At 26.6% G+C, this 13,353-nt stretch overlaps 3 protein-coding genes across 8 annotated transcripts; 1 reads left to right on the forward strand and 2 right to left on the reverse strand.

Moving 5' to 3' along the window:
- The first annotated feature begins 6 nt into the window (after positions 1–6).
- LOC124947537 (apoptosis-inducing factor 1, mitochondrial) lies at positions 7–9,863 on the forward strand. Of its 3 annotated transcripts, none has more exons than XM_047489826.1 (13): positions 7–429; positions 898–1,181; positions 1,255–1,309; positions 1,428–1,591; positions 1,661–1,791; positions 1,906–2,081; positions 2,149–2,340; positions 2,416–2,606; positions 2,736–2,988; positions 3,069–3,235; positions 3,325–3,540; positions 3,718–3,810; positions 7,670–9,863. In XM_047489826.1, the coding sequence occupies exons 1-12, from the start codon at positions 339–341 to the stop codon at positions 3,787–3,789; spliced, it is 1,992 nt and encodes a 663-aa protein (XP_047345782.1). In that variant the 5' UTR covers positions 7–338; the 3' UTR covers positions 3,790–3,810; positions 7,670–9,863. The 3 variants fall into 3 exon arrangements, with proteins under 3 accessions (XP_047345782.1, XP_047345781.1, XP_047345783.1); XM_047489825.1 differs by lacking the exon at positions 7,670–9,863 and adding an exon at positions 4,436–4,655; XM_047489827.1 differs by lacking the exons at positions 7–429; positions 7,670–9,863 and having other exon boundaries at positions 913–1,116; positions 3,718–3,951.
- LOC124947534 (protein broad-minded-like) lies at positions 4,328–8,817 on the reverse strand. Of its 4 annotated transcripts, none has more exons than XM_047489820.1 (8): positions 7,147–8,817; positions 6,735–7,072; positions 6,450–6,646; positions 5,957–6,364; positions 5,543–5,862; positions 4,987–5,080; positions 4,645–4,860; positions 4,328–4,578 (listed from the first exon to the last, which is right to left on the reverse strand). In XM_047489820.1, the coding sequence occupies exons 1-8, from the start codon at positions 8,805–8,807 to the stop codon at positions 4,444–4,446; spliced, it is 3,369 nt and encodes a 1,122-aa protein (XP_047345776.1). In that variant the 5' UTR covers positions 8,808–8,817; the 3' UTR covers positions 4,328–4,443. The 4 variants fall into 4 exon arrangements, with proteins under 4 accessions (XP_047345776.1, XP_047345775.1, XP_047345779.1 ...); XM_047489819.1 differs by having other exon boundaries at positions 4,987–5,164; XM_047489823.1 differs by lacking the exon at positions 4,328–4,578 and having other exon boundaries at positions 4,713–4,855.
- LOC124947536 (TBC domain-containing protein kinase-like protein) lies at positions 9,050–12,803 on the reverse strand. Its single transcript, XM_047489824.1, has 14 exons — positions 12,744–12,803; positions 12,423–12,635; positions 12,097–12,346; positions 11,810–12,038; positions 11,462–11,736; positions 11,211–11,357; positions 11,013–11,133; positions 10,775–10,936; positions 10,466–10,643; positions 10,158–10,364; positions 9,829–10,088; positions 9,617–9,744; positions 9,361–9,523; positions 9,050–9,280 (listed from the first exon to the last, which is right to left on the reverse strand). The coding sequence occupies exons 2-14, from the start codon at positions 12,625–12,627 to the stop codon at positions 9,173–9,175; spliced, it is 2,433 nt and encodes an 810-aa protein (XP_047345780.1). The 5' UTR covers positions 12,628–12,635; positions 12,744–12,803; the 3' UTR covers positions 9,050–9,172.
- Between the last annotated feature and the right edge of the window lie 550 nt (positions 12,804–13,353).

A 13,353-nucleotide genomic window follows, 5' to 3' on the forward strand; every position in this document is an offset into this window, starting at 1 on the left:
AACTTGGCACCGCTTGTCTATCATTCGTTCCTATATTCCGTATGCTCCATTAAATAGGTGTTTTTATATCAAATTCATGCATATTCGTTTGACTTTGTTGATCAATTTGTAAGGATAAATCATTTCGACAAAATCAGTATAAGAGCCTTAAATGGCTATGATAGTAGAGTAATCGAGCTTCAGGTGATGGAGTGTATAGTATTAAATTCATCGTTAATCTCGCGCGAGAAGAAAAAATCGGTCAACGACTTTCAGTCGGCGTGCATACGGTGAGAAGAACTGAACACACGCGCCATCACTATATTATTGCGTAAGGCCAAAATTGGCCCATCAAAAAAATGTTAAGCTGTGGTAGAGTTATTGAACAATTGTCGAAAGTAACAAGACACGCACATGTTAATCATTCCTATCGAGCTTTAAAATATGTTGGTGGGTATTTTATTATGTACTTCTTTAGAAGTTTCATTAATTGTTATCATCAACTCTCATTCGGTGCGTGTAACCTCTCTTCGATTTAAATTGAAATATTTATAAAAATTAATCGTTCTATCATATTTTCTCGATTAATTCGTTGATTGCGAATTGATATATAATTACTTTTATCCATCTATCATTTATATTAATCATCTTAAGTTGATATAGTGTTTACCGTTTACATGTGATGCTTCCACTCTGAAGTATGCCATGGGTAACATAACCTCAATCTATTCTGAAAAAATTTTTTTAACTATATTCTATATATATATATATATATATATATATATATATATATATATATATATATATTTATATCTTTCAAATGTAGTAAAATTCCATATACATTATTTTTATCTCTAATTATGTATTGTTCTTTGTATACCGCCGATCTTAGTACCAACATTACTTGTAATTTTCTAGGCATTTTCAGTGTTAATAGATTGTGGTATAGTAATAATGCAAATAATAAGAAGCCATATAAGTCACCGGGTACTACAATAAAACCAGAGGAATGTGTACCTGAGTTCAGGTATTCTAAACCAAAGAGACCACTTCCAGCTTGTGAAGCTCAAAATGGAGGTACTTGTCCGCCTACTTGTAGACCAGATTATAGACAAGAAGATGGTAACGGAAAGAATGGTAAATTTCCAAATTGGAAACATTTACTGGCCACCTTGATCATAACAGGAGTGACTATATATGCGGTATAATATTACATAAAATTGTATATTTTTGATATTATGGCAGTACCATATTAAATTAAATTTTTCTTTATAGATATCTTCTACGGAATGGTTTACGGATAAATTTGGCTCACAGTCTGACACAAAAAGTAATAATAATTGCTTATCATATTTCAGTTCATTCATTTTATATATATATATATATATATATATATATATATATATCTTATAATTATATAATTGAAATCATATTTTTTATATTCTCAGAAAAAAAAGATACAGTGAAAAGAGATAAAAGATCAAAGGATGTAGTAAAATCTCCGGCTGTATCTAAATCAATACCTCAAGAAGTACCTTACTTATTGATAGGTGGAGGAACTGCTGCATTTTCAGCATTTAGGTCAATTAAATCTAGGGATCCCAAAGCTAAGGTATATTCTATATTACTATAGTACGAGTCTATATTTTGAACAATAATAAACCGGTTTTTTTTTTTTTAGGTTTTAGTAATAAGTGAGGAAGAAATTTTACCATATATGAGGCCACCATTATCTAAAGAACTATGGTATAATACAGATAGGGGAACAAGTGCTAAATTGAATTTTAAACAGTGGAATGGAACTCAGAGGAGGTAAGATTAAAATTGATATTATAATATATACATATCGATATACACCTATAAGAATGAACATGTGTATCAGACATTTTACAGTATTTTGTTGAATTGCATTAATTTCTTTTATAGTCTTTTTTATGAACCACGTGAATTTTATACAAATGTTGATAAGTTAATGCAATTAGACAAAGGTGGAGTAGCTGTAGCAACAGGTTGGAAAGTAACTAAACTTGATGCTACAAATAAAATTGCTATTCTTGAAGATGGTTATGAAATCAAGTATGATAAGTGTCTTATAGCAACAGGTAAATTTTTCTTATCTTTGATAAAAAAAATTTTTAATAATCATTTTTAATTCATATTTATTTTAAGGTGCTTCGCCTAAAAATCTTCCTATATTTGAATCTGCTCAGGATGAAGTAAAAAATAAAATTATAGCTTATAGAACAGAACAAGATTTTCTTGAATTAGAAGAAAATATTCACAATCCTAATTGTAAAAATATAGTTATTATTGGAGGTGGTTTTCTTGGCTCTGAGCTAGCTTGTTCACTTGCGAGAAATTGTATGTATTTTATTATAATTATTTATGCATCTTTATCCATACATATATTTATAAATTAAATTTTATATCAAATAGATCAAGATAAAAAGATTATCCAAATTTACAAGGAAAATTACATAATGGCTCAAGTATTACCTGAGTATTTGAGTGAATGGACAACAAAGAAAGCTATTGCAGAAGGGGTAAATTGTATACCAAGTGTAGAGGTTGCGGACTTTTCGTACAAAAATGAGAAACTCAGTCTTATCCTATCAGATGGCAATATTGTAAGTAATATATATTACATTAATATTTTAATATGAAAATAAAATAAATCAAAGAGAAATAATTTGCCTTATTTAGAATATTTATATATGAAATGTATGAATAATAATAAATATTCTAATTGTGTAAAGATTGATGCAGATCAAGTGATAGTAGGTATAGGAGTTGAAGCAAACACAGATTTGGCAACATCTTCAGAATTAGAAATACATCCTACTGTAGGAGGTTTTCTTGTTAATGCCGAATTAGAAGCAAGAAGTAATCTTTGGGTTGCTGGAGATGCTGCATGTTTTTATGATGTTAGATTGGGTAGACGAAGAGTGGAACACCATGACCATGCTGTAATTTCTGGTAGATTAGCTGGAGAAAATATGACCGGTGCAGGTAGCATGAATCAAAATACTAAGGGAAAAAAATAAATAAATGTAAGCATATTAATTTTTATTTATTTTTTATATATATAGGAAAACCTTATTTGCATCAGTCTATGTTCTGGTCTGATTTAGGACCAGAGGTTGGATATGAAGCAATTGGTATTATAGATTCATCTTTGCCAACTGTAGGAGTATTTGCAAAGGCAACAGAAGCGGATACACCAAAAGCAGCTCTTAGTGAATCTACAGATGAAGAGGTATAATATATTTTTAAAGCAAAGATATTGAAGAGATTTGTAACGTTGTTCTTTTTATTCTTTTTTTTTTTTTTTTTTTTATTGTATAGAGAGCTATAGCACAGACAGAAACAGAAAAGACAGAAGAAAAAAATTTGCAAAGTGACACACCATCTTTAAATTCAGAAAATGAAAATAAAAATATGGAAAAGGAATCTAAAAAACATAGTGACTTTGAGAAAGGTGTTATATTCTATTTACGAGATGATGTTGTGGTTGGCATTTTACTTTGGAATATATTTCATCGTATGTCCATAGCTAGACAGGTATAAAATTTTTTCTCATGGAAAAATATAGCATATATATATATATATATGAGTTTTTTTGTTAGTTGACAAATATAAAACTAAAAAGAAGTTCTTCGTTTAAAACACTTATAAATAACAAATATGCACATATTACATTATAATATTATGAACATCGTGCTTTTATTATTGTTGTAGGTATTGGCAAGAGGTACAAAATATGATGATCTAAATGAAGTAGCGAAACTATTTTCTATTCATGATGACTAATGACATTGACTGCAGTTTGTGGTATGAATAATGACAATATTTTAAAGTCACTGTGCTGTACATAATCGAAATGTTTATATAAAAGTCTCTAAGCAATGTCATATTATATATCTGTGAGTTTTAGAATGTATGGTATGTACAAATAATCAGTGATATTCCATAGTATACATTGAAAATTGTTAGAACCAATCTACGAAAGCATTTATGAAATATCCATGTGATTATTGCTATTATCAATTAAGCATGGGTTTTAGCAAGTAAAATAAGTTGAATAAGAAATTTATTGTACAGGATATTAATTATTGCTTAATGACATCGATAAACAATTTTGTTAAAGCGTTTTGTTTTACAGAAATGGTTATCTGTTTTTATGAAAGTAATTACACATTATCTATTTGTATAAATATTATATGCTTTTCAAAGAAAAATTTATACTGTTTATGCAAATTTAATTAATTCTTTTTTTCTTTTTTTTCTTTTTTCTCTTTTTTTCATTTTCGTATTGTACATGTACGCACAAAAATTCTTTATAAAAATTCTTTGCTTTTTTCATGACAACATTTATATAACAATGCCTTTAAAAAAAATTTTTCTTGAAATACATCATTATATGAATGACAAATCTTTTTTTTTCTTTTTTTTCCAGTTTGTCATTTATTTTACAGTATCAGTTTCATCACTGGAATATATTTTCCTTGCAGTCATTATAGGTAATATTTTATTTCCATATTTCTTAGCTAATTTATCCATGAATATGATGTAATCATGACACCGATAATCATGTAGTACCTACAAGGATACACTTAAATGTAATTATAATCATAACAAACTTACATTAGAAAGAATAAAATTTACCATATATTCTGGCCACATTTTTCCATTTGTAATATCTTGTATAAATGTTGTTCTGCAGTGATATATTAAAGATATACAATAATATAATATATAATCAGGTGAATATAGAATAGAAATAGCAAAAAAATGTTTTATTTCCTGCCATGACAATATGCCCCAAAAACATTGAGTCATTATTGTTGTACATAACATCCACCAATCAATACCACAACTGTTCTATTTTACAGTAAAATTTTTTAATTATTAATTGATATCATTTTTTCTTTGTTTGTTGGTTGTGTGTGTGTGTGTGTGTGTGTGTGTGTGTGTGTGTGTAAAATAAGATAAATATTTTTGACATACCTTTAATGCATATACTATGGTCGGCATTTCACTCTGAATTATACTTTCTAAGTATTGTGCAAATATAAATTGAGTTGAACATTCTTCATTATTGCTTTTGTCAATAGTTTTACCAAAAATAGGCCATATAAACAAAATACACGGAAAACAAATTAATTTTTTAATAAATGCTTTGCATCTGCAATATTTCATATATTAATATACATCATTATTTGCATTAAAAGGTCAATGATGACAACGAAATAAAGACATAATAGCAATATTGTGATGACTAAGTTTTCAATCTGAGACCTGCCAATGATGATTTTTGACTAGCTAGAGTTACCTTAAATCTTTATTAATGAGATACTAGGCAATATTATTTTTTATCTACATAAACAGTAATTTACAAATAAATATAATACTATCTTTTGGATTATAAGTGGTGTTACAAATTATTGTAAAATACTACTTACAGTAGATAAGAAATATAATTTGTTACTAGGAAGGATGTATTCGCGGTCAACTGAGGCATATATACATGATATAAAATTTGTTAAAATTTGAGATATCTTACTTGTCCATATCTCCTTCACAAATAAAAAACACAGTTGATAAAAACCAATCAAAACCTTCAAATTTATTAGGCTTTTGATATTTTATAAATATACTTGAAGCTTGCAAAAACTGTTTAAATGTTTCTCTTTTTGTTTCTGAATTTTTAAAAAGTCCATTTAATTCAGCATATTGTAAAACCAAGTCAATTCCATGTAATTCTTCTGAAAAGAAAAAGTCTGGATTATATACAAAATTTTCTGGCCATTCAAAGTGTTCTGCCCATTCTGCAGTTGGAATAGCCTGCCACATATGATCTAGTAAAGTAGTCAAAACTGCATTCTAAAAGAAAAAAGTTTAATTATATAAAAATTAAAAGCGATATAAATAGATTTATATATTTTTCTTCATTATTTTAAAAACATATTATTTATACTTTTAATGAACTTGTAGAATTTATATATGCATTCCTGATTTGTAGTATCCAACTGGTATCTAATAATCCAGGCTTACTTTCACCTAACATATCTTCTAATTCAGAATCAGATTGTATTTCGTAGAAAAGTGCCATTTCTGTGAAAATGTTAGGTGGTGGTAATGTTGAGAACAATTGATATTCTTCTGATTCAAATGTATCATTTGTATCTTCACATTCAAATGTATTATTTGTATCTTCATATTCATTTAATGATACTTTGTTAGGATATTTGTGCTTGATATAATATGAATTAGATAAAATTTTATGTCGGAGTAAACTAGATTCATCTATTATGTATTTTTCTTTTACTTCGTCGTCGGTTTGAATATCAAATATACAATAGTTTTGTAAATTCAATAATTCATTCTATAAAAAAAAATATATATTCTTATATAAAAAAATGATATAAATTCATAGTACAAGTTTCACACTATATATCATAATTTGTTACCTGAAAATTTAATTTTTCTATCAAATAGATATAAAGGTCTAGATTCCAAATAGTTGTATTTAATGATAAAAGTCCTAAATAATGATATACAGAATCAAATTTGATTGAACATTGCATTAATTCAGTCAAATTGTATGGAATTTCATTTTCATCGTCATTTCCCAATTCATTAGCACTTGTTATAAATGCAGTAAAACCTATTATGATAAAAATATAATGTTATATGTATATATATATATGAATTTATTAATATTAGATCTTATTAATTTTTTGTTTTATTTATACATTTAAAGTTGAGAGAAAATAGAGCAATAATGTGTAAAAATTTGTTCACAATTGAGTTCTCCCATGGATCATAAAAACATTCTGGATCTTCCAATGTTTTACACGTTTCTATTAATAATGTAGATAAAACATGTGGTGCTAAATCATCGAGGACTTCACGTCCTAATTTAAAGTATCCAGCAGATGATACAAAGCTCACAATTTCAGTGGATGTCCATGAATTTCTTAATGGTGCAATAGATCCACGTATTAATTCTTGAAATACTAAAGATTCGCGTGTTAAATCTTGTAAGCCGAATGGTATTGATACAATTTTAAGCATCATTTTTTTAATTATACTAAAATAAAAAAAATAATAATTACATATTTATTAAATTAATTGTGTTTATATCAAATAATCTCTGATACTTACTTGTCTAAATATTGAGCTTTATTTTCATTTTCAATAAAATATTTATCTAGCTTACTGTAAAAGTGTGACACAGCAGGATAAAATTGATTTTGCATCACATCTTGTACAATTTCATAAACATTAAATATATTAAATAATTTCATTATAACTTTAGATAAGTTACATATATATTCAGTGTTCATAATAGAGAAGGGCTGTTTCAAAACATTAGATATGTGTTGTATAATAGTCATTGCTGTACAATTTGGTTTTGATTCTTGAGAATTTATTAGTATCTCTGAACCATCCACAGTATCCAACATATGCATTATTACATATAGTATATGAGGCCAAATTCTTAAATCATTTTCAGAAGAATTATTTAAAGAATATAATGCGGCATCATAAAAATCAGTATCATACGAAATTATAGTTCTATTTATTACATTTTGCAATGCCTGACACATAATATTATAAATACCACTTGCTACCTCAGAAGATGATAATTCATTCAATGTATTTATTAATGTAATTAAAAATTCAGTTACAGAAAATGGAACGTCTAATGAAATTTCTGAAAGTAATTTGCGACCTGCTTCATAACTACATAATTGTGATATAAAGCATAAACAATGAAGATAAGTAATTATTTCTATTGTCTCTCCAGAAATACATGCTTCTATGGGTTCATCACAAATAGAAATAGATGTGTATATAGATGATTTTTTCAAGCCTTTGCCAATGCATTGTATAGCATATTGAAGTAAACTTGGTGATTTAGATAATATAAAAATAAATGTTTTTCTAGTAGCAAAACTGTGAGTCCACCTTTTACTCCAGTCAGCTTGTGGATCCAATGCAGCAATAATATTTAATGTAGACAATGTTTTAACTTGCATCGAATTACCAAACATATGAGTACTTAGAAATATTATGAATTGTTCTATTATTTCTTCTACACTTTTGTCAATATTTCTTATGCTCTTTAACAATTCTTCTTGATAATGTATTATCAAGTACATAATGCGAATTATTTTCTCATGTAAAAAAAATTTGAAATTAATTCCAGATATTAACGAAGGTAACATTTCGTGTACTTTTTGTGCATGATACTGAGCATTAAAAGCACTCAATACATTAGTATACGCATTATATGCCTTTGGACAACTTAATAACCTAGCATAAACTTGTAAACTAGCTTCGAATATAGCACGATTTTCACCCATGAGACCATCTTTTAAAGTATTTTGAAGGATATCCCATTGTGAGATAGCTGTTACATTTGTCAAATCACTTTTTAATAATATCTCATAGCCTGCTAATCTTACATGTACAGGTTTATCAGAACTTATTCTATCTATAATATAATTGTATTGATCTTCAATGTTTTTAGGAGAATTCCATTCTTCTACAGTTAAATCACTCACAAAAGAAGCGGATGACTGAGAATGAGATTCCGTTGATGCAATGTCATCAGATTTTGAATCTGAATTGTGTTCAATAATTGCCGTTTTCATAGAATTTATTAAAACTTGCATTTCTTTAGAATGTATAATTCTATCTGCAATTTCTGAAGAATCTTGATTCTCTTCTAAATTATCATTAATTACTTTGTCAAATTCCTTTTTTATACACTTCTTTATCCATTTGTTAATATTTGGCGACGTCATTCGTTTATCCATTAATGTAAAATCACCTGAATTTCTTTATATACTGAAGTTTTAACAATGAATATCCATGTTCTATCCTTGACAATAATTTGTATACACTAACTTATATATATATGTATGTAATATACTTATACACATGTGAATCTTTTGATTTGATTCAGTTACTATGGTAACCATAGTAGAAATAAACACAATAAAAGTATATTCATACAGGGAGAGAATAAAAATAATTCAAACATTATCTTTAATAACAAATCAAATTATATATAATTTTTTTTAGATCATTATAAATCGCATATTTTTTTCATAAAAGGATATTTTTTTTACGATCTTACATTTTTTCACATAATATACGAATATATGTTTCATAAATGTATTTAACGTATAGGTACTATGATATTTGGAGATTTTGTTCGTAAGATATGAATACCACCTTGTAAAGAACATATTCCCGTAACACCACATTTTACAAGAAAGTCCGCAAACTAAAAAAAGATTAACAAACTTCGTATTATGATCAATTATATTTTTTTATATAATATCTATAAAACTTTTATATATTTACCAGCGCATTATTTTGATCATGGGGTCCTATAATAACAACTATACAATTTTTATTATCTACAAGAGGTTTAGCATGAGGTCCAAGAGTATCAATATTCGTTTGAGAAAGTTGCACACTTGTGAAAGGAATATTAATACTTCCTATTACAGCTCCTCTTTCAAATCTATTAATAAAATCATTATTTTTATATTAATATAAATAATATTACATTATATTATAAAATATATATTTTATATTTATTCTTTAATGTACTCACTGTATGTTATTTCGTACATCTACAGCTATTACTTTATCAGGATTATTATTTAATAGATTTAAAAAATCATCTACACTTATTCTTGGCATTTTTTCAGTTCCAGGCTCAGGATCTGTCCAATTCATTTCCTAACATTTAAAATAATCATATTATAATAAAAATTTAAGAGAACATACGATATAATATACATATATATATTTTCATTTTTGTACTTTTAATCTATTAAATTGATGCTTTCTGTATGTTATACTAGGTGGTGTATTTTGATACATAGTCATTGAATCTTTTACACATAATTCTATGTCAATTTCAGGAAGATCAGAGAATAAAAGAATGCATTCGTTAAATCCTGAAGTAAGCAAAGAATCACGTAATTGTTTTAATATTGCTAATCCGACTAAAAGTGGAAATGATGAATCTCCCAGTAAAAGTTTATCCCACAAATGCAATATTTTGTGTAATGGGAATACATCTGTAATATATGATATTCGATTAATAGAAATAGGATTAAAAATTATTAATTAAATATGTAAAAACTTACGTGAAAACATAGTAAGAAACCATGGTATAGCAAACAATTCGGGAACAAAATTAATAGATTTCAAATGATTTGCCAATTGTGGATCATGAAATGCAATAATTTGAGAAAATTTTCCTAAATATTCTTGTATTACTGCAGAGTTGTCTTTTAAAAAGAACTTGTGGAGATATTTTGGTATAAATGCAGATAAGCATTCAAATGCTCTTGCTAAAATTATTTATATATATATATATATATACATACGTATAGTTAATTTATCAATAAAAGTCGGATAAGGTAATAATATTGGGAAACTATTTAAAAAATACCTTCATTATTAAAGTTTAAATAAAGAAATGGTGCTGTTAATGAATCTAGCCCTTGCCAATATACATAATGTGGATTATTTCTAACCCATGCTTTTAATAATCTTTGCAATCTTTCATGTCCTGCACCAGATGATAATAATTCGCTATACTGATGACATCTTGGTATATCTACTTCTATCTAACAAATATTTTTTATGAAACAATGATAATAAGATTTTATTACATTTTTATTTGAGGAATAAAGAAAAAGAAGAAGAAGATGAAGATGAAGTTTGTTAGTTCACATCTTAGAGATATATATTTCATTACCTGTCTATCTGTATGTGTAGGTGTTTCTTTATCAATCATGTCATACCGTTGTTGAACATCACCGCTAATATCAAGTAAAGCTGCCCAGACAGCTCCACGAACTGGTGGTGGAATATCTTTATGTGCCTCTTTAATAATTGCCTCTCGTGTAAGTGGAAAAATCTACATGAAATTATATTCATAACATAATACCATTATTTAAGATTATAATAATATACATTGATTATTTAAAAATTACCTGCAAGAGTCTGTCATATAAAACCAATCTATAAAATTGATATTCTGTATCTCTTTCTCTTATTATCAATGGTAACTGTGATGCAGCGCTTGTTAAATCTTCCTGCGCATGGACACGCATTCTGTTAAATTTTAATTATTATTTATCTCCTAACATGAAATAACAAAAAGAAGTATTGTTTATAAAGTAAATACTTACTCAGGAGTTAACCATGGATAATTAGCAGTATATGGAATATGAGACAAGCGTTGATGTAAAGTATCTAAAGGAACTTTAACAACTCTAAGATCAAGTAAGCCAGCTGTATCTCTTCTTCCAAATATTTGTCCTAATAATATTACTAAACTGTAAGTAAACAGTATTTATAAAATTGAAATAATTTTTAATTATATATAAATATATATATATATATATATATATTGACAATGTCACATTGACATTGATATTACTTAGGTATAGATAAAATAGGTGGTCTTGATCTAATGAGGCCTTGTTTTTTTAATTCTACTGTAATATCTCCTCCTGCTAATTGCCAGAGATAATACAATTCGTTCATTTTCCTAACAATCACATTTTTATATTGGCTTTCTTTCTTTTCTTGATCATTCTGCATTAAAAGATCTATAAATAATGGCAATTGTAGTAGCTCCTCTGGTGTTTTACGTTTTGACGAATGCACTTGCAAACAAGAATCAACAAATTCTTTTATTTCTGAGGACAATCCCTAAACAATAGAATAAATAAAAAAACGTCTCTAGTATTGAATTAACATGATGATAACAAATATATTTCAATACCTCATAAATATCAAAACAATTATGTTCTCTTGCAAGACGTTCAAATATAGAAGTTTCACAGTGTATAAGACTGAGAACTTTTCGTAGGCATTGTGATAATTTCACTCCAGACCATATTTGCCTTTTCAATAATTGTTCTGCAATTATCATTCCAAGAGACCAAGAATCAACCTTCATACCACTGAGTCCATTACTTAAAAATACTTCTGGTGCTGTATATTTTGGATACCTGGAAAAAAGATAATAAGTTCTATTCTAATACATAAAAATATTTTTATTAAACTTACCCAATTGGAAAAGATACATTCTTTCCTCCATCTGTCATATAATATAATCCATAATTGTATAGTTGTACATTTCCAGTTTTATTTATCAGAATATTATCTGGACTCAAGTGTCTATGAACTAAACCTAAATCATTCATTTGTCTTAAACCTAATAGACACTGGAATGCAATCTTTACAATATCATTCACATGTAGATTCTCTTTACTATTTAAAGGTTCCCCATTATATTCAGAAACTACCATTATTCTTTCTGTAAATTATAAAATTCAAATTGTATCGCTGATTAACAATATATAGTTGTATGATCTAAAAATTAAATACGATACCATGTTTACTTCTAATGATATCAAGATATTCTGATAAATTTGGATGACATATAGTCTTTAAAAATTGAGACTTTCCATAAATAGTTATAGAGTTGGGTGTTAATGGAAGGCCATTACTGCCGCATACTTCGACTGGATGACATTGAGCAAAAAATGTCATCCCACCCAAACAACGCTCTTCATTTTCCAAAAAAGCAGGACACATTTTTGAAACTGTAAATAAAAGATTTCAGTTATAGATTAAAAAGGATTTTGATTATAATAAGATTATAAATCATTAATAATAAACATATTTTTACTATTGTCTTATCAATTTATTACCATAGTATTATTACTTTGTAATTATTACAGTTTTATATTCTTTATTCTTCATTGAAGATATTCCTTTTTACTATTATTATTTATTCGTATCGTTCATTAAAAAATTATCTCTTTGTGCGTTTAAAACATTATTACAAAAGAAACTAACACTTTCTTTAAAAAATATTTATATACGTATAATGAATTTATTATAAATGTTTCTCAAGTTAAAATCTAATTTACTCTGTGTTTTATCTGTCATGAACTGTGCTATCAACTCTTCTCATATAACACAGTAATAATAATAATACATTTATATATAGTGTAGTTACAGTAGATTGATACTTCGATTTATAAACTATTGTCAAATATACAAAACAACATTTGTAATAAAAAAATATATTTATCACTTTCCTTGGATATTAAAATTATATAAATATTTGGAACAAAAAAATTAATATTAATTAAACATTATATATATATATATATATATATATATATATATGTCTTTTATTAAATTATATATGAATAGATTTTTAATATTAAGAAATATTAAACAATACTTTATCTTCCAAATGTCTAATTTTTTTTTTCCTATAATGTAAACAATGAAACAATATAAAATTAACGA

Source organism: Vespa velutina, chromosome 3 (genome assembly GCF_912470025.1).
Source record: "Vespa velutina chromosome 3, iVesVel2.1, whole genome shotgun sequence".
Classification (NCBI taxonomy): Eukaryota; Metazoa; Arthropoda; class Insecta; order Hymenoptera; family Vespidae; genus Vespa; species Vespa velutina.

Bases quoted from the DNA above. Each gene is read 5' to 3' on its own strand.
- LOC124947534 (XM_047489819.1), bottom strand. From the start codon at position 8,807: ATGGATAAACGAATGACGTCGCCAAATATTAACAAATGGATAAAGAAG. The intron at 6,647-6,734 runs GTATAAATAAAA...TTATCATAATAG, and splicing joins ATTTTCTCTCAACTTTAAAT to GTTTTACTGCATTTATAACA. The intron at 5,863-5,956 runs GTATAAATAATA...TTTTTCTTTTAG, and splicing joins ATTCTACAAGTTCATTAAAA to AATGCAGTTTTGACTACTTT.
- LOC124947537 (XM_047489826.1), top strand. From the start codon at position 339: ATGTTAAGCTGTGGTAGAGTTATTGAACAATTGTCGAAAGTAACAAGA. The intron at 2,082-2,148 runs GTAAATTTTTCT...ATTTATTTTAAG, and splicing joins TAAGTGTCTTATAGCAACAG to GTGCTTCGCCTAAAAATCTT. The intron at 3,236-3,324 runs GTATAATATATT...TTTATTGTATAG, and splicing joins GTGAATCTACAGATGAAGAG to AGAGCTATAGCACAGACAGA.
- LOC124947536 (XM_047489824.1), bottom strand. From the start codon at position 12,627: ATGTGTCCTGCTTTTTTGGAAAATGAAGAGCGTTGTTTGGGTGGGATG. The intron at 10,365-10,465 runs GTATTTTTTAAA...AAATAATTTTAG, and splicing joins TTTAAACTTTAATAATGAAG to CAAGAGCATTTGAATGCTTA. The intron at 9,524-9,616 runs GTGAGTACATTA...TTTTATTAATAG, and splicing joins GATGTACGAAATAACATACA to ATTTGAAAGAGGAGCTGTAA.